At 41.9% G+C, this 21391-nt stretch overlaps 1 protein-coding gene across 1 annotated transcript in view; it reads right to left on the reverse strand.

Moving 5' to 3' along the window:
- Positions 1 to 8662: 8662 nt before the first annotated feature.
- LOC132397111 (embryonic protein UVS.2-like) overlaps positions 8663 to 21391 on the reverse strand; it is a 103700-nt gene continuing 90971 nt past the window's right edge. The window contains exons 8-9 of the mRNA XM_059975422.1: positions 20356 to 20581; positions 8663 to 9335 (exon numbers count right to left, since the gene is read on the reverse strand). Coding sequence (XP_059831405.1) covers positions 9253 to 9335; positions 20356 to 20581 — 309 coding nt within the window. The 3' untranslated portion in view covers positions 8663 to 9252. The remainder of the gene's footprint in view (positions 9336 to 20355; positions 20582 to 21391) is intronic.

The following is a 21391-nucleotide window of genomic DNA, read 5'->3' on the forward strand; positions in this document are numbered from 1 at the left end:
AGTCATTGGGTGCATTTAAGGCAGAGATAGATAGGTTCTTGATTAGCCAGGGTATCAAAGGGTATGGGGAGAATGCAGGGGAGTGGGGATGACTGGAAGAATTGGATCAGGTGGAGCAGACTCAGTGGGCTGAGTAGCCCACTTCTGATCGTATATCTTATGGTTACAGGAAGTGTGGCCGAGGAGGGGAGAAAAGCATCAGCTGCAATTAAATAGTGGAGCAGTCTCAATGGGCCAAATGGGCTAATTCTGCTCCTGTCTTATGGTCTTAAGAGAGTTATGCCTGCCAGCACTTCACAACAAAACATTTCATTGCTCGTTGCTAAATCTGGAATTGGAGAAGGACTGATTCTACCAACAGTAAGGGAGGTTCTGAGTATGATTTTGCCAGACCAAAACATTTAATCAATTCCTTTCAGTGACAACTCCGTTCAAAGACATATAGGTTAAGATTCTGAGAAGGTGGAAGGCACGTTGTGCAATATACTTATTACGTTCAACAGAATTTGCTCTGCAGTTGGATGGGTCAACTTTGCCAGACAACAAATCCCTGCTTCTTGGTTACATTTGCTGCACAGAAGATGAAAGCAAAGTTCAAGAGTTGTTACTTGTGAGGGGACCAGAAAGAGATATGAAGAGGGAGTAATATTTCAGGTTGTTGAGCAATTTTTCAAAAAGAAGTACATTCTGCTCTCCAATACATTTGCTTATGCAACATAGGGAGCACCATCCGACAGGACCCCACTTTGAAAACTACTATACCAAATATATTTACCACTAATTGTGTAATTTACATACAACATCTTATCACAAAAATAATTTAAGTGATTGGGTACAAATCATTAAATACTGTTATCACAGTGGTAAAAGAAATCAAGTCCCATGCTCCTAATTCTCAACTTTTTCAAGAGTTTTGTATTGAAAATAATGAACAGTTTGAACCACAGAAGTCTGATGGTTCTCAAAAGGAAACTACCCGAGGAGCTTTTATCCACTTTCTGAAACTGATAAAACCGTAGAAAGATTTGAATGCTTCATTCACTAATCAACTCAAGAATATGAGGCAGGACATTTCTTATTTGTCAGAATTATTCAGAAGGTTTAATGAATCAATCTTTAATTGTAAAGAAATGATGTGAATCTTGTCACATTTTTGTCCAAGTTAAGTGCAACATTGGCCATTGTGACCTCTTCCAATTTCTGAACCTTTCTGAGAAGGCAAGAATACCAGATGATAATCTTCAAGTACAGTATACTGTGCCCATCTGGGTGTGCTGTATAAAGACATGTCAGAGAGATTTCAGGATCTTTTCTTGACCCAAATTCCAGATTGAGTAATAAATCCATCCACGAGCACTTGTAATAAGGATTTAACAGGAAGGATGGGGGAATTACTGATCTCGCTACAAAATGACTTTGAGCTGATAAGTCATATCAATACTGCTGATTGTAGAAAGAAATCTCTGAATACTATTCCTGCACTGTGGGAAAAGATCAAGATCTACTTTGTTACAACATTTCCTTTCTAACATCATCTTTAGTGGAACGTGGTTTCAGCGCAGTCACCCAACTTCTTTCAAAGCAATGAAACAGACTGAACTTGGGGATCTGAGCAGTAAATCAAAATTCTTTATAATTATTATGTAATCTCCAGAAGCGGGTGGGGGGAGGGGTGAGGGATGTGGTCTGCGTACCAAGGGGGTGGTAACCCAAAAAAGTTTGAGAACCACTGAGTTAGATTGATCTTAAAAGTAGACTAAAAGCCTGGCACAACATTATGAGCACTAGGCCATGTATCGTGGCCATGTATCTGCACTCATCACCTTAAACATATGCCCTTAGTCCTTAGATATTTTACTACCTTGTCTATGCCTCCCATAATTTTGTGTACCTCTATCAGGTCCCTCACTCAACTTTAATTCTTGAAATTTTACTTTTCAAATTATTTACAGATTTTATAGCTTTGTTACAGACTGTCAGTACAAAAGCATCTACCTTGCTGGGGAATGATGCATTGGATTAGTAGTAATGAGCTCATCTTGTGACACGTAATGAGCCCTTTAATCAATATGATAGGCTCCATCAAGGACCACGTGGAACCTACTTTCTGTTTACTAAACAAGTCTTTAACTTGCCTCCTTTTGTCCCTACCACTATTTATATTGGTCCCAAATTTTGCAAACATTCCATACCGGGTAAAATTCCTCAGAAGGAAGTTCAGCTCATTCTCAGTTTCTTGGCTCAGCTCCCATTTTCCAAAGAAACACTCAGTATGATTTTGCTTTCTCAAGCAAGCTTTTCCATTTCTCCATCAAGCATTTGTCTTGGCTCTCATTTTCAAAGTAAGCTTTGCTATTGTTTGCCAAAGGTCTGCAGGCTGAGTCCTGTTTTTCACTCTAATTAAAGGGGAAATTTCTTCTGGTGCGATTTAAAATATCAAAGCTCCAGATGAAGCTTTTGAATTTGCTTTTGCTTAGATTTGTAACTCATGAGAATAAAATTTTTAGAAAGGATCAATGTCATCAGGCTTCACTAATGGTTGAACTCAAGCAGAAGAGGGTGATAGGGACGGCTTCATTGGGTTGAGCACATTGATTATTTATCCAATTATTTTATTTCAGTTGTTTCTCATTAAAGCCTCTCTATTATGTTTAATTTTTCTATTGGGTTCAGTGCTTGTAAATTTTGAAGTGCCTTCATTGATTTCATCAGAGTGAGATGCCGGAAGAAAATGCTGATGGAAAGTGCAGGCGGGTTTGCTATTGCAGAATCAGCAGCCCTTCAGCACACTCAGTCCATGCTTTCAAGCATACATGACGCTAGTTATTTATCCACTCTTCACAAATTCTACAACTTCTCTAGGGTCTGTATATATTTGCCAAGTAACTGACTAATTTACTTTAGGCTGTGGGAAGAAACCCAGGGGGTCACAGGGACAACATAAAAATCTCACACAGAGAGCAGCTGAGATCGGTATTGAACCTGCCAACTGGAACTGTGTGGCAGTAGTGCCATTGACTGCACTGTGGTCCTGTTGCCAAATCTTCCAGCCTTCCCTGAATATAGGGAGGGTGCTACAAGAGGAAAGCCAAGGTGAGTTCTAAGCAAATTACGTTTGAATAAGCTTACCGGGATGTTGAATGAGATGACTGACAAGGTTGAAGAGAATGAAGTGAGTAATGGGTTATGTGTGAAGTCTCTAATGAAAGTCTTGTTAGAAAAATTAAGCAACAGAGAATAAAAGTGTCAAGCAAACATAGAAAATAAGCTGACTCAAACATCAAAGAGTCATCTAGAATAGTTGTTTCTCAACCAGATGCCTTTCCCTAGGGTCACTGATATTTTTGAGATGAGTGATAAAGTTGAGCAACACAGAACAGACTGTTTTGCCCAATTGGCCCACACTGACAAGGTTTCCTATTACATTTGCCCACTTCTGGCACAGATCCCTCTATACCAGGGATTCTTAACCTGGGGCTCACCGAGCCCCTTGCTTAATGGCATAAAAAGCAACTTCTCTAGAGCTTTCTTCTACCCTGTCAGGAGTTTGAGAGGATTTGGTTCGTCACCAAAAACTCTTGCAAATTCCTACAGATGGATAGTGAAGAGCATTCTGACCAGTTGCATCACAGCTTGAGTAGCGGCTCCAGTGCACAGGATCACAACACGCTGCAGCTCTATTATGGGCACAAACTTCCACCAGACGTGAGAGGCAGTGTCACAGCCTTTAAAGGGTGTGCAGGAAAGAGAGACCTCGATGTACACCTACTTAAGACTTTGAAATTGATTTGTTAATAAAGCATACATAATCCTTAGCTTAAGAAATAAAATTGTATAAATGGATCCAAGTGAAGGGTCTCAACCTGAAACACTAACTGTCCATTTCCCTCCAGAGGTGCTGCCTGGCCTGCTGAGTTCCTTCAGCATCTTGTGCATTGCTCCAGATTCCAGCATCTGCAAATATCTTGTGTCTCCATGGTTGCATCTTGATTGAGTATTACTTAGAGTCGGAGGAATGCATTCACTTTATGAAGGATGTGAAGTTCCTTCGGGAATTATTTACTGAAATGGTTACAGGGATGAGAGATTTCAGCTGGAGACGCTTGAAATGGTCTTCTTGGAGCAAAGAAGGGTGGGGGGGGGGGTGGAGATTTAAGATATGTAAGATTATAATGATGTTAGTGTTAATGGGAGATACAGTTCCCAAAGACCAGAAGATACAGATTTAAACTATAGTTGAGTAGGGGTATATGAGAATTTTATTTTATGTAGAGTGGTTATGGATTGGAACCCACTGCCTGAAGGGGTGGTAGAAAGAGCTGATCAATGTTTTCCAGATGGCACTTGTGAGAAGGACAGAAGGATAGGGCTGACTGGGATCACTCTTTGGCAGTGTCAGTGTTCTGGAAGTTATCCTTCTGTACATTTACAGTACTACTACTCAACAAAATGTACGAGGCAACTTTTGGTCAGGGTGTGGTCTGGTTTCCTGTTAGCAGCAATGTGCAATCTTAGAAGTCTAAGGATGGCTGGAAACGAGGCCTCAGCAGTCACTCTCACTGGAGTCAACTGGTGTAATAATTGTTCTGCACAACATGTATGTGACCTGAACACCTGACCATGGTATAAATATTTAGTAGAAAAATAACCTTTACAAATATTTTTAAACAATTTCAGATCGAGATTTATTCCAAAGATTTTTTATTACATACAACCATTCATTGATTTAAAAAAGGGATGTGGAAGGGAAGGGGAGGAGGGAAGAGAAGAGAGCGGTATTGATAGGGGATTCTATAGTCAGAGGGGTGGATAGGAGATTTTGTGGGGACGATCGGGAGTCTAGCATGGTATGTTGCTTCCCTGGTGCCGGGGTCCGAGATATCTCAGATCGGGTGCAGGTTATTCTTGAGAGGGAGGGCAAGAATCCTGATGTTGTGGTCCATGTAGTGACCAATGACGTGGGTAGGATGAGTGAGGGGGTCCTGCATAGGGAGTTCAGGGAGTTAGGTGCGAAGCTGAAGAGCAGGACCTCAAGTGTAACAATCTCAGGATTGCTACCTGTGCCACGTGCGAGTGAGGCAAGGAACAGAAAGATTATAAAGATTAATACGTGGCTGAGAGGATGGTGCAGGAGGGAGGGCTTCAGGTTTGTAGATAATTGGGCTTTGTTCCAGGGAAGGTGGGATCTGTTCCGAAGTGATGGTTTACACCTGAACTGGAGCCGTACTAACATTCTTGCAGGGAAGTTTGCTCGTGCTTCTTGGGGGGGGGGGGGGGGTTTAAACTAAATTTGCAGGGGGCGGGGATCTAGAATGTGAGGGAGGATAGTGAGAGGAAGAATAAAGGACAGGTGGGGACTACACGGTTCCAGAATATTAAGTGTGTAGTAGAGGAAGGTGGGGCGGAACAAGTGATAAGGAGGACTCATGTACAGAGGGATGGTCTGATGGAACATGGAGTTAAATGTGTTGAAAGAATAAGTAAATTTAGGAAGGACAACAAAATTCTAGGGGCGTATAGCCCGATGGGAGTTCAGGGAGCTGGGTTAAGCACAATAGGCAGCGATTGAAACAGAGAGAGGAGAAATGGGTTAAAAATTCTATATCTGAATGCATGAAGTGTCAGAAATAAGGCGGATGAGCTTGAAGCCCAGGTGCGAATGGGTAACTATGATGTTGTTGGGATATCAGAGACATGGCTGCAGGGAGATCAGACCTGGGAAATGAATGTACAAGGGTATACGTGCTATCGTAGGGACAGAAATGTGGGCAGAGGGGGTGGGGTGGCCCTGTTGGTGAGGAATGAGATTCTGTCCTTTGCAAGGGGGAACATAGGGTCAGGAGAAGTAGAGTCTGTGTGGATAGAACTGAGGAACAGTAAGGGCAAAAGGACCCTAATGGGTGTTGTCTACAGGCCACCAAACAGTAGCATGGATATTGGGTGCATGTTGAATAGGGAGTTAACATTGGCATGTGGCAAAGGTAATGTCGCAGTAGTTATGGGGGATTTCAACATGCAGGTGAACTGGGAGAATCAGGTTGGTGCTGGACCCCAGGATAGAGAGTTTGTAGAGCGCCTACGGGATGCATTCTTAGAACAGCTTGTACGAGAGCTGACCACGGACAAGACTATTCTGGATTTAGTGTTGTGTAATGAACAGGATTTGATAAGCGATCTCGCCGTATAGGAGCCATTAGGAGGTAGTGATCACAATATGATAAGCTTTTATCTGCAATTTGAGAAGGATAAGGGCAGCTCGGAGGTGTCAGTGTTGCAGTTGAACAAAGGAGACTATGGAGCCATGAGGGAGGAGATGGCCAAAGTTGACTGGATGGATATCCTAGCAGAAAAGACAGTGGAACAGCAATGGCAGGTATTCTTGGGAATAATGCACAAGGTGCAAAATCAGTTCATCCCCCAGAGAAGGAAGGATTCAAAGGGGGGAAAGGGGCCACAGTGGTTGACAAAGGAAGTCAGAGATTGCATTGCATTAAAAAAAAGGAAGTATGATAGAGCTAAGGTGAGTGGGAGGACAGATGATTGGGAAGTTTTTAAGGAACAACAAAACTTAACTAAACAGACAATACGGGGAGAAAAAATGAGGTAAGAATGCAAGCTAGCCAGGAATATAAAGGAAGATAGCAAAAGCTTTTTTAGGTATGTGAAGAGAAAGAAGATAGTTAAGAACTATGTTGGGCCCTTGAAGAATGAATTGGGTGATATTATGGGGAACACAGAAATGGTAGAAGAATTTAATGAGTACTTTAGATCTGTTTTCACTAAGGAAGACACAAGCAATCTCCCAGATGTATGGATGGGCCAAGGACATAGGGTAACAGAGGAAATGAAACAGATTGACATTAGGAAGAAAACGGTGACGAGTAGACTGATGGGACTGAAGGCTGACAAATCCCCAGGTCCAGATGGTCTGCACCCTAGGGTACTAAAGGAGGTGGCCCTGGAAATTGCGGATGCATTGGTAATCATTTTCCAATGTTCCTTAGATTCAGGATCAGTTCCTGAGGATTGGAGAATGGCTAATGTTATCCCACTTTTTAAAAAAGGAGGGAGGGAGAAAACAGAGAACTATTGAACTGTCAGCCTGACATCGGTGGTGGGAAAGATGCTAGAGTCCATTGTTAAGGATGAAATAGTGGCATATCTAGATAGCAGTGATAGGATTGGGCTGAGCCAGCATGGATTTACCAAGGGCAAATCATGCTTGACTAATCTGTTGGAGTTTTTCGAGGATGTAACCAGGAAGTTAGACGGGGAGATCCAGTGGATGTAGTGTACCTCGATTTTCAGAAGGCATTTGATAAGGTCCCACATAGAAGATTGGTGGGTAAAATTAAAGCTCATGGCATTGGGGGGAAGGCATTGACATGGATAGAAAACTGGTTGGCAGATAGAAAGCAAAGGGTAGCGGTGAATGGGTGTTTCTCAGAATGGCAGGTGGTGACTAGTGGGGTGCCACAGGGCTCGGTATTGGGACCACAGCTGTTTACCATTTATGTTAACGATTTGGATGAAGGCATAAAAAAATAACATCAGCAAATTTGCGGATGATTCTAAGCTGGGTGGCAGTGTGACGTGATGAGGGTGTTAGGAGAATTCAGGGTGACTTGGATAGACTGGGTGAGTGGGCAGATACTTGGCAGATGACGTTTAATGTGAATAAGTGTGAGTTTATCCAGTTTGGGAGTAAGAACAGGAAGGCAGATTATTATCTGAACGGTGTAGAGTTAGGTAAGGGAGAAATACAAAGAGATCTAGGAGTCCTTGTTCATCAGTCACTGAAGGTGAATGAGCAAGTGCAACAGGCAGTGAAGAAGGCTAATGGAATGTTGGCCTTTATTACAAAGGGAATTGAGTACAAGAGCTAGGAAATCCTCTTGCATTTGTACAGAGCCCTGGTGAGACCACACCTGGAGCATTGTGTACAGTTTTGGTCTCCAGGGTTAAGGAAGGACATCCTGGCTGTAGAGGAAGTGCAGCGTAGATTCACGAGGTTAATTCCTGGGATGTCCGGACTGTCTTACGCAGAGAGGTTAGAGAGACTGGGCTTGTACACGCTGGAATTAAGGAGATTGAGAGGGGATCTGATTGAAACATATAAGATTATTAAGGGATTGGACAAAATAGAGGCAGGAAATATGTTCCAGATGCTGGGAGAGTCCAGTACCAGAGGGCATGGTTTGAGAATAAGGGGTAGGTCATTTAGGACAGAGTTAAGGAAAAACTTCTTCTCCCAGAGAACTGTGGGGGTCTGGTATGCACTGCCTCGGAAGGTCGTGGAGGCCAATTCTCTGGATGCTTTCAAGAAGGAGCTAGAAGGAGCTATGGATAGGGGAATCAAGGGATATGGGGACAAGGCAGGAACTGGGTATTGATAGTAATTGATCAGCCATTATCTCAAAATGGCGGTGCAGGCTCAAAGGGCCGAATGGTCTACTTCTGCACCTATTGTCTACTGTCTATTGTGATCCTGGAATATATTTGCCGAGTCCAATTTTATAAATTGAAATGGCTGGGCAAAGCATATCATCAGTACATTCTAGTGGGCAGAATATGGTATGCTAAATATCAATGTAAAATAAGATTTGGAAATCAATGACACAATTAGTCAATGATATTAAAGCAAAATTATATATCAGAGAAACCCAAAATACACTGCAAAATATTTATTTTAGAGTAAATGACGAAAAAGAGCCAAACACAACTCCGATTTTATTTAATGGAATCTGACTTCTCAATTCCTTGGGGTGAGCCATAAAAATACACACAGCAGGTATTGGAAACAAATATACTGTTAACAACCAACAAAGAAAAAACCCAGTCCAAAATTGTGAAGGTCATTACAGATTTTTCTATCATTAAGCTTGTAAGTTCCAGAAATGTTCACAAGTATCCAGGGCAGCTCTAACCCGTGAAGGATAAGGTGCTGTCCCTGCAACATCAGCACAATGAATTAGTTGAAAATGAAGAAAGAATGATCCCAAATTCTTCTGGACAAAATTAGAAAGCTATCATTTTTGAAACATGTTTTTATCCTTTCTTTAAGCAACTTTTTTTGGCCAAATGTTTTTCCTTCTAAGTTCTATATCAACAAGAAAAATCATTAGTAAATAATGAAAAGTTTACTGAAACAAGATAACACTAAACATATTTATTGTCCATCAAATTTGTGAATATCTATTGGAATCTGATGGTAAATTTACACAAAAGGAGCTTCAAGTAGTTTGATGGAAATTACAGCGTCCATGAAGAACTCAACGTAATGTAGAATGCAAATATTAATACATTGCACTGGCAACTTTGCAGGAAGCTTTTACCTGTAAACATAGAAAATAAAAGGATTAAAAGTACTGAATTAACTTTGGTTTGAGACTAAATCCTTTTAAGATGTGGTTATTAAATACCTTTTATCTCCTTATAACTTTTATATATTCTTCAATTATCTAATACCTTTCTGGATATCAAGGGGTAAATTATGTTTGGGCAGAAACACAAATAAAGAAATAGTGACTCTGAAGACAATTTCATTGTACAGATCATTTGTTCCTATGCTTCTTCTGGCAGTTTACATCAACAGCTTTCAGTGATACAGCACTCCATGCACTGCTGAAAAAAGTGAAACAAAGTAGGCAGCTGAACCGAAGAGGCAGATAATAAGATGGCTGAATGAAAGCTTTATTAAATAAGAAGTTTTAAGGAAGACCATGAGAGAAATTTAAAGGCAGAGAGATTTCAGAAGGGAATCTAGGGCATGGGATGTAGGTGCTAAAGGTAATGGCGTGTGTTTTAATTGGGTGGGGTGAGGGTGATGGGAATCAGTGGCGAAAAGGAGCATTATTGAAAGGTTTACGAAAAAGATTCCAGGAATGAGATATGAGGAGTGTCTGATGGCCCTGGGCCTGTACTCACTGAAATTTAGAAGAATGGGGGGGGGGGGGGAGTGAAATCTCATTGAAACCTATTGAATGTTGAAAGGCTTCAATAGGGTGGATGTGGAGAGCAAGTTTCCTATGAGGGAGTCTAGGTGCATGGGGCACAGCCTCACAGTAGAGGGATATCCATTTACAATGGAGATGAAGTTATTTCTTCAGCCAGAGGGTGGTGAAGCTGTGGAGGCCAGATCATGGTGTATTTAAGATGCAGCCTGAGAGGTTCTTGATTAGTCAGGGTTTGTAAGGTACTGGGAGAAGGCAGGATAATGGGTTTGAGAGAGTGAATAGATCAGCCATGATGAAATGGTGGAGCCAAATACCCTAATTCTGCTCTAATCTCTTATGGTTTTATAAGTGAAAGAGGTTGTAAGAACATAAAGACATTTAAACAGGAAAATAGGAATTGAGGCACCGGGGAAGAAGGAGGCCAAACTGGTCAACAGAGGCTGAGATGATGGAAAACAAGAATGTCACAGCTAAGTTTTGAGTCTGAGGTGGTAATGTTACAGGAGTGGAAATGGGCAGTGCTTGAAACTGGTGGTGTACAGTTTGAGACTGAACCAGGTGCTGCCATTGCAAACAGTAAGTTTCAGTCAGAAGCAAGGTCGAGGAAGGAAACAAAGTGTAGGAAAAGAATACAGCTTGTGATGGGGGGGGGGGGGGGGGGAATGAAAGGCTATAGTGTTGGTGTATAAACTGTTTTCCTTGATTTTCAGAGCAGTAAGCATTGTTGCCTGATGCATGTGTAAACCATCGAAAAGGATCATGATGTTGGTTGTAAACAGGAGTGGAACAGTGCTGTTCATGGGTTTGGCAGCTGCCTCTGCGTCCAATCACTGCCAGTACTACCCTGACAGCAGCACTCAAAGTTCCGTGAGTGTGCCTTAGCTCTTAAAGGCACACTCCTCACTGCAGAAGTCTACAAGTGAGGCTGCCACACAGGAGAAGGCAGGAGAGGAGAGGGTTTCTCAGGGACATGGAATAACTGTCAGAGGGGCAGCACTGGGACGTCTGCTAAGCTGCAGGTAACTGAAGTCCTTACTGGTAAACAATTTAATCAAATCCTTAGGAAGAGGTGACATAAAGTCACAAGATGTAGAATCTTTGTGGGTAGAGTTAGGAAACTGCAAGGATAAAAACACACTGATGGGAGTTATATATAGGCTTCCAAACAACAGCCAGGATGTGGGGCACAAATTACAACAGGAGTTAGAAAGGGCAATGTTCCACTAGGGGAACAGCATTTCTGGACTGCTGTTATTAATGACACAGATTTGATTAGGGAACTTAAGTTAAGTGAACCCTTAGGAGCCAGTGATCATAATATGATCGAATTCACCCTGCAGTATGAGAGGAAGCTAAAATCGGTTGTAACAGTATTACAGTGGAGTAAAGGGAATTACAGATGCATGAGAGATAAACTGGCCAAAGTTGATTGGAAGGGGACACCAGGAGGGAGGATGGCAGACCAGCAACGTCTGGTGTTTCTGTGGGATATTAAGAAGGTGCAGAAAGTATACATCCCAAAGATGAAGTATTCTAAAGGATGAGGCAATTTTAGTTGACAAGCTAAGTCAAAGACAGCATAAAAGAGAGGGCATATAATATAGCAAAATATTATGTATTTTGTGAGGTAGAGGGAGCGTTTATAAACCAACAGAAGGCAACTAAAAAGGCATAAAGAGAGAAAAGATGATATAAGAAGGCAAACTAGCTAATAATATAAAAGAGGATACAAAAAAAGAGTTGACAGTGGATACCAGACCACTGAAAAATGACACTGGACAAAGAAATGGTGGACAAAATTAATAAGAATTTTGCATCAGTCTGCACTGTGGAAGATAATAGCATAGTGCCAGAAAAACAAGAGTGCCAGATGGCAGAAGTGAGTGTCGTTGCTATTACTAAGGAGAAGGTGCTTGCAAAGCTGTAAGATAAGAAGGTAGATAAGTCACCAGGACCAACTGGACTATGCTCAGAGTTCTGAAAGAAGTACCTGAAGACATTGTGGAGGCATTAGTAATTATCTTTCTGAATAGCTCATCTCTGGAATGGTTCCTGAGGACTGGAAAATTGCAAATGTCATTCCACTCTTAAGAAAGGAGGGAAGCAGAAGAATGGAAATTATACGCCAATTAGCCTGACTTCAGTGGTTGGAAAAACGTTAGAGCCTATTATTAAGGATGTGTTTCAGTATACTTGGAGGCACGTGATAAAATAGACCAAAGTCAGCATGGTTTTTTGAAGGAAAAATCTGTTAGAATCCTTTGAGGAAATAACAGGCAGGATAGACAAAAGAAAGTCAGTGGATGTTAGTTATTTGGATTTTCAGAAGGCCTTTGACAAAGTGTCACACATGAGGCTGCTTTACAAGATGCGAACCCATGGTATTACAGGAGAGATTCTAGCACGGATGGAAGATTGGCTGCCAGGTGCGAGGCAAAGAGTAGGAATAAAGGGAGCCTTTTTGGTTTGCTGCCAGTGACTGGTGGTGTGCTGTAGTGGTTAGTGTTGGGACCATTTCTTTTTATGTTATATGTCAATGATGGAATTGATGGCTTTGTGGCCAAGTTTTCGCATGATACAAAGATAGGTAAGCAGGCAGGTAACGTTGAGGAAGCAGTGTGTCTGCAGAAAGGCTTTAACAGATTTGGAGAATGGGCAAAGAAGTGGCAGATGGAATACAGTTGTATTTATACATTTTGGCAGAAGGAATAAAGGCATGAGCTAATTTTTAAATGGAGAGGAAATTCAAAAGTCAGAAGTACAGAGGGACTTGGAAGTCCTCGTACAGGATTCCCTAAAGGTGAACTTACAGGTTGAGTCTGTGGTGAGGAAGGCAAATGCAATGTTATCACTCATTTTGAGAGGACTACAGTACAAAAGCAAGGATGTAAGGCTGAGGGCTAGACTACACTTTGAGTATTGTGAACAGCTTTGGGCCACTTACCTAAGAAAAGATGTGCTGCCATTGGAAAGTGTCCAGAGGAGATTCATGAAAATTATCCCAGGAATGAAAGAGTTAACATATGAGGAGCATTTGATGGCTCTGGGCCTGTAATCTCTGAAGTTTAGAAGGGGAGGGGGAATCTCATAAAAAACCTACTGAATATTGAAAGGCCTATATAGAGTGGTTGTGGAGAGGATGTTTCCAATAGTGGGGGAGTCTAGGACCAGACGGCACAGCCTCAATTACTACCCCTTTATATTTCTTTAAAGGTTTGATCAAACTTTTGATTATTAATATGGCATGTTTTATATTTATTTGTTTGCAAATATATAAAGGTACATTTAGCTGCCTTGAAGGTACTTAATAAATGTAATTTCTTGTGTGAGATAGATTAATAGATACTTTATTGATCCTGAAGGAAATTAGTGTCACAGTGGCATTACAAGAGCACCGATATGAATATTAGAAGTAAGAAAGAATAAAAAATAAGTTACCTTAAATATAAGACTCCTCATGAATCAAATGCAATGGAATTGAGGAAAGCACCTCTGCATATTCTTAAAAATAGCTTTCAGTCCTCTAACAAAGATTATAGATTTTAACAAATGCTGTATGTTTAGACTCAACCTGGGTGACCAACCTGCAGTTACACCTGGCTTCGCTAACCCAAGAATCATGAGTGGAGCCCCCTCTGCTGGTCATGGGTGAAATGGTCAGAAGCAGTGCTGTGCTGGTCCAAAAAGAACATACAATTTGTGGTGTATGTATAGTGGTTTACGGCTTGCATAGAGAACTGTTATGTATATCTATTAATTTAAGATTGGCAGGATGACTATCACATTAAGAAGCTGTACTTAAGTTAACAATATTGGATGAGCTACACTTCAGTTTAGTTTGGAGGATCACCAAGTATCAGCACCAAGTATACCAAGTCCAAAGTTATTCAACTCTTTGAATCTGCTGTTCCAATTATTAATGCCGGACTTTCTACTTCAGTACCATCTTCCAGATCTTGGTTCACCACTAATCCTTGGTTCTCTTGATATTCAGAAATCTATTGATCTGCTTTGAATCAAAATAATGATCATAACTCCACAGTCGTCTGGGGAAGACATGACATCATATCTTATGAGAACCCTAAAAGCTACACTGACTTGAGTGTGTAGGTTTTTGCAAATAAAACAGTGTGAGGCTTTTTATGTTAAAGAAAAACCATAAGGACTCACTTATTGTACTCCAAACACTGAAAACAAAAAGCATAGTAACAGAACTTCACTTAATACATCAGACCAGCCTCCTACGGTGAAAGCCCAACTCAGTGTTGGTGCATGTGGATTATGTTACCCTACACAGGCACCCCCTCCACCCCCAGAATTCACTAAAACTGGCACGGTGAGCCTGTTCAGAGCTGCGATGGGCCATCTGGCTCAGGTCTTATGTTTCATGGGTGGAGGAACACTGGAGGCCTTTGGTTCGTCCAAAGGTGAGCTGACACACTCATTGTCATGTCACCACAGCAGGGGAATGGTAACAGAATCCTCCAAATCTTATTGGGCTGGTTTAAGGTGATCTGCCGGAATACATTCAGGTTTAGCCCTCTTATCTACAACAAAATACTTTTCTCTCTATTCCAAAATGCAGAATGGATCATCGGGCCTAAGGGGATTCGGTGTGCATCATAGAAGACAAAAAGAAAGGAGGTGGATGCAGGTCAACAAGAACCCAGGAGTGCTGTATGCCATGATAGTTGGTAGGAGTAGGTGCAAAGGAGTTGGATTTACTGAGGAGGGTGGAATACTGTTGACAGGCCAGCCAGTCAGGAATAAAGTTACCTGGCACTTGTACCAACGCAGCTGCGGATGACTGAAGAACCTCTTTTGAGCAGTTCTGAGCCCCAGCAGGACCCAAGGGAGACAATCTTGCCAACACTCATCTGTCAGGGATGCTCTCAGAGCAGCCTTTCAGGAGCGGTGAAACCTCTTGCATAGGCCTTTGAACTCTGTGTGATAGGTGGTGGTGTGACGTAGCCTAATGCTGAGGTTCTGGGCCACTGCAGCCCAGAGATCTGATATAAATTGGAGGCCGCAGTCAGAGGAAGTATCAGATGGGATGCCAAACCAAGCAATTTAGGTGCTGATGAAAGCCTGATCCACGTTTGTGGCTACCACTGATGCTAGAGGGGCAACTTCTGGCCACTTGGTGGTACGGTCCACCATGGTAAGGAGATGCATGAAACCATGGGAGGGGGACCAACAAGGTCCACATTGATGTGGCAAACTGTCACACCGGGACCTCAAAAGGTGCCAATGGCACCGGAATGTGACAGTTAATTTTTGCCCACTGGCACTCCACACAGGCGGCCATCCAATCATGCACATCCTTTCTTCAGGTACACAAACTTTAGTGCAACCAATTTCTGTGAGGCCTTCTGGCCTGGATGAGAGAGGCCATGTACGGAGTCAAAAATGGTCCACCTCCAGTTTGCAGTCACTATGGGGCAAGAGCAACTGGTTGAGACATCGCACAGGAGAGAAACCCCAGCTTCCCTGATGTCAGGCAGCCACAGGCCTGGACCTCTGGGTCAGCTGCCACGTCGACATAGTCAACCCCAATGTGTGTGGCTTCAATGAGAGGCAATCTGCCACAGCATTGTTTTTATCCTTGATATGTTGTATATCAATTGTCAAGTTTGATACGTAGGCCAGGTGACGTTGCTGCTATGCAGCCTAAGTGTCTGATATTCTGGCCATGGCCTGCACGAGGGTGGCAAATGAACGCTGTGAAATGGCAACTCTATAGAAGAAAACAAAAATGGGAGAGAGCCAGTTAGAGACTGAGAAGCTCATGGTCAGATGTGCTGTACTTGCTTTCGTGAGGACGGAGTTGCGGGCTGAAGAAGGTGAGTGCCTGCCTCGCAGCACCCACAGCATAGTCTGAAGCGTCAGCAGCAATGTGTACAGGCACATTGGGGAGTGGATGTGCCAGTAGTGTCCTGTTGGCAAGATCTTGTTTGGTATCATGTCCGCTGACCAGCGAAGCATGTGATTCGGGGTATTTCCTTTAAGCACACTATACAGGGCAGATGTAAGTTCAGCAGCTCATCAAATGAAGTCGTGATAGAAATTCACCATACCTAAAAACTCCTGTAGTTTTTTAATAGTGTGGGATGGTAGGAAATCCACAACAGTGGTTACCTTTGATGGGAGGGGTTGCACCCCTCCTGCGGAGGTGCAATGGCTGAGAAAGTCAATGGTTGACAACCCAAACTGGCATTTAACTGGGTTAATAATCAACCCATGTGGGCTTAAGCATTCAAAATGTGTGCAGAGATGAGTTATTTGTTCAGATTTGGATGCACTGGCGACAAATATATCATCCAGCTAAACAAAGAGAAAGTCCGAGTATTTTAATTCAGAGTCAATCAGTCTTTGGAAAGTCTGCAATGCATTTTTCAGCCCAAATGGCCTCAGCAGAAACTCAAAAGGCCAAATGGGGTTATCACAGTCATTTTGGGAATGTCCTCTGAGCACACAGGCACTTGATGGTAGCCATTTGGAAAATGCGCCGAAAAGTCTTGGACGTGCTGTTCGAAAAACAATGCCAAGTCGTTCCATGTGGGCAAACTTAGCCTTTGTAGTTGCCAGCTTTACTGGGCCCAGTGTACATGCGTGTGCTTGGAACTGGTGGGCCACTTGTGGGAAAGTGGTGCTCGACTCCATGTTTTGTTACTGTCATGGAGAATGTGGGCTTGCTAAGGTTTGGGAATGCACCTAGCAGCCGAGTAAACTCACATGTGGTGGTGTAGGCGTGTGACAGAGTCGTTGTGGAGAACTTACTGGGGGAGCAGGGTAACAACCCAAAGTCCTCGAAATCACAAACTGGTAGTTCTTAAGATTGACTAACAATTCTTGGGCATTCAGGAAATCTGCACTGAGCAGAGGTCTAGCCACTTTAGCAGAACAAAGTCCCACGTGCAACATCACCCACTGAAGCAAAGCATCACTTGTCGCACCTGCAAGTCTGGATCCTGTTGCCAATGTCAGTCTCCAGAGAAGTTTTGTCGCTCTTCTCGTCAATAGACGATGCTGGCAGCACACTCAATTCAGCACCCAAGACACCCAGGAAGGGTGTCTGTGATTAATAGTAGATGACCCTGGCAGCTGGAACCCACGCAGTTCACAGACCTCTGATGTCCCGTTGCACTGGCACTGTCGAAGCTGCAAGGTGGTCGGCACTTCCTAGTGTTCGTACCAAAGCGGGTGTGGAAAAAACACAGGCCTGGCATCGTCTGTTTCACAGCTGTGGGTGTCCTTATGTTGAGGGTTTTGCTGACCGGGCTTATTGAAGTAGGAAAAAGAGGAGGAATGATATACCGCTGCCTGGCTGAGTGTAGACTACACACCATTTTAGTAAGCTCCCTATAATCCTTCACTGATGCATTAGCAAGTATGTGAACTTGATCGGGCATTTGCTGCATGTAAGAAGTGACGTGTTGAAGAGGATTAAAAGTGCAAAAAGTGTTTTGTACTTAACCCGAATGACTTACTGTTCAAAGTTGTTAGCAGAGGAAAGTAACACTGAGGTAAAAGAGCAGCCGTTGAATAAAATGTGGCCCTTTTGCTTTTGGGCTAACTGTGGTCATAAAGCTGGTTTTAGCTTACAGGGACACTATTCATTAGCTTCCAAATAAAACACCCGTTTCAAACCATGCAGACCGTAACAGATGTCCATCTTCCACAGGTCTGTTACTGATGGTAGAACTAATTTAGGGCAGAGGCGTGTGGTGGGGGAGGCAGGGATAGAGTCATCCAATTACACATGTGTTTGGACAAGTTAGTGTGTGTCATGTAGCAGCAGTTTACAACAGAAGGATTACCATTTCAGAGAGTGCCGAATGTCTGGCAGTGGCTGCACAGCCTACGATGAAAATTCCCCAACTTCATTTCATTTTATTCATCAGGAGTTTCACATAAGAGATTATGTGTGGGGCTTTGCCAAAAAGCAATAGCACAGGGGCAAGAGGAAGAGTACAAATTGAAGTTCACAGGTGAATTCCATAATCCTGAAAAGGTGCAGAAATGCAACATGTGTATGTGGGTTTTTCCAAAAGGATGTAAAGGGTTAGATTGATCCTACAGTAGGTTAAAAGGTTGGCACAACATTGTACGCCAAGGGGCCTATAGTTGTTCTATGTCGTATGAATGAGTTTGTCTTCCAGAGAACAGGGCAAAGAGAAGATTTCGAAAAAGCTAGAGAACCGCTAAGGCATCTTAAAGTTATTATAATACGTGTATATTAAAAGTGTTTGTAAGTTCTCAAAAGTAACCAAACAATGTTAATGATTGATTGTATTTGCAGTGTTTATATATGAACAACAATGTTCTTTCAATTGTACAGAACCATTTGTCTTCTGTTTTAGAGGGGAAGGAATGTAGTGAACGTGTGTTAATTGTGACTCATACCTACTTTATCTACGTATTTAGCTCACAAGGAATGTTTTGGGTTCCCTAAGCACATCCATCATGGAGAAATATACGTTAGGAAGCATGTTAGGGAGGTTATTCTGACAATCCACTGACATGGCATGGAATGTGAACTGTCATTGTAAACCTGATACAGTTACCTTGCCAGTGCCCCTGCTAACAGAGTAACTACTGACAGCCATGTCTGATAGTTTCAATTAGCAGAGAATAAGCGGGAAAAGCATGTGATTAAACTGCAACCGGCTAGCAGGGAACAAGCACACGAGTTATAAAGCTGCATTTTAAAGACTGGTTGAAGTCGAGAAGGTAGATATGTCCAAGAAGATGTGATCAAATTTCTGGGATGCTTTTTTTGCCATCTCTGCTCAGTCTTGTAGGTCGCCAATTAGGGATGATAGATCGCGGGGTGCCTCAAGAATCAGTATTAACTGTGACAGGAGAACACACATAGTCTCTGTTTTGTTATTTTGTAATTATTGCACAGTATTGCATGTTGGTAAATCATTACTGTTTATATTATTATTCTGTACTTTATTAGTTAATATATTATTATTATTGCTAAGTGTGTTTATAAATGTTGCTGCTGAAACAAAATAATTTACCACTCAGGATCAATTAAGTACTTATTATTATTAATAGTTTAGGCAAAGGGATATTAAATACATCCAAGTTACCTAAGTTGCAAGGAAGGTACACATCTGCAAATGGATACAGAGTGTTTAAGAGAGTAGGCAAGAATGGTTGATAGATGGGAAATGGTAGGCAAAGTGTGGTAATGGAGAATTGTTTAAATGGAATAAGAAGGTAGGAGGTTGGTGTCCAAAGAGAATTGAATATCCTTGTATTTGAAATGTAGCAAGTTAGCACTCTCCATACAACAAGTAGGAAGGCAAATGGAGACCAATTTTATGAGGGATCCTCAATGATGATGCTGTTATTTGCCCAGAAAATCAGGTTAAAATCATTCTTTTAATATAGGGCATGGGTTAAGAAAACTTTAACAGCAGTAAATGCTGGAAGCACTCTGCAGGTCAGACAGCTTCTGTGGAAAGTGAAACAGAATTAGCAGCTCAGGACAAAAGCACTACATCTCATGCTTTTATTTCAGATTTCCATAATCTGCAGCTTTTCAATTTTCTTTTGCTTTAAATATCTGCCCTGTTCCACCAAATTGGATCGTTAAATCATTCACGGCATTAGTAGAAAAATCTGATGAAGGTGATGTCATGTTTTGCTGCTGAAGTTCAAGAGAGTGAGCCAAGAATTCAATGATGATTAAGCATATTCAAAGGGAAGGAAAGAGAGTGGTTATTTCAGATCAAAGGATTTACATCAGAACTGGAAAAATAAGAAAACAAGTAATTTTAAATTACAGATAGGGACAGTCTTGGAGAAAACAAATGGTATGTCAGTGAAGGGTGCTGACTAAAGCTGTCATGGCAAATGCATTAGAGTCCAGCAATTGGAATCTGAGGCGATAAATACATTGAAAGAGAAAAATGTAGCTATATCCATGGAGAGAGAAAACAAGAATGGGGCAGTTACCAGAAGTCTGGGAGGCTGGAACATGCTCAGACAGAACATGGTGAAGGCTAAAGACAGAGTGGTCAGATCTGGAGTGAACTTAGGAGAGGTGGAACTAATAGTTTCTTTTTCCTCCCTCTAACCTCTTCAGCCTGTAACCTCTGATTTTTAAAGTAACTGGAAATTTGACAGCTTTGGTCTGCACCCAGATATATAGATTTCCTGTTCTCCCCACCCCTCCCACTCTCTGCAACTTAATGCATGCGTGTTTACTCGCTTATCCAGCTCCGAAGGGTTCATGGTCCAAAATGGCAATGTGGGCCTTTTGACCCCACGGATGCTGTTCAATCTGCCGAGTGCTTCCAACATTTTCTGGTTTTGTTTTGGATTTCCCGCACTCAACAGTTTTTTGATCTATGAAGTCAATGATACCTATGTATTTTTTTACCTGATAAAATAGCTTTGTACCCCGCTTTAAATCCAGGACGTTTGTCTGCCCCCCGATGATAGAATTCAATCATAAGTGCTTTTCCAATTGCCACGGATTCTATTTTGTTAGTACAAAGCCTTTCTTTTACAATTGGAGGTCCTCTAGAGACATCACGAATAAGCAAATAATATCTTGTACAATCTTCAGATTCTTCAAGGTTGAATGTGGTAAAGGTCAGATGTATCTGTTAAAGAACAGAAAAATTATATATTTTTATTTTCAGAAAACATGTAAGTGCTCTCTAACATCACTTACATGCCAGGAATTTACACACTGTACACATTCCCTACCAAGGTTTCTGATTTTGCTTTAATTATGGCTTAACCCAAAGCTTTGTCCCCAAATACTTAGCTTATGTATGAGTTCAAGGATGCTGCTTTTGTAGAAGAGCTATGAGAAGTTGCAAACATTTCCCACTATAATTTGACCAAATACCAGATGTTTCTCACAGGAAGACCTCTTTTTATATTTTCCCATTATAATATTAGGATAATAGATAACTTGACAAGCACGAGAACATCTGCAAATGCTGAAAATCCAAAATAACACACACACACAAAATGCTGATGGAACTCAGCAGGCCAGGCAGCATCTATGAAAAGAATGAACAGTTGATGTTTCGGGCTACAACCCTTCATCAGGACTCACTTGAGGTGATTTAGGAATTACTGTGTTGGTGCAGTAGGGTTAGGTCAGTAATTCAATTTAACATCAGAGAATGTATACAGTGTACAAAATGAATCATTAGTCATTTAGTGATTCCCAGGCTGTTGATGGTCAAGATGACACCAGCCAATGATTTCTCAGGTGTTGTCTACCAGACAGTCCACAAAACTGTTTATTTCACTTTGTGTCTGTCTTCTTTTTCTCTTAAATGTGTTTCTGGAATTGTAAGAGTCTGTGATTTACAATTTAGAGATTGATTGAGTGACCTAGCACTCTGCTGTCTCTGAGAACATTCCAGGAGACTAGCACGGTCGGCCTCGTGGTGGAG

This window comes from Hypanus sabinus, chromosome 7, assembly GCF_030144855.1.
Source record: "Hypanus sabinus isolate sHypSab1 chromosome 7, sHypSab1.hap1, whole genome shotgun sequence".
NCBI classification, from domain to species: Eukaryota; Metazoa; Chordata; class Chondrichthyes; order Myliobatiformes; family Dasyatidae; genus Hypanus; species Hypanus sabinus.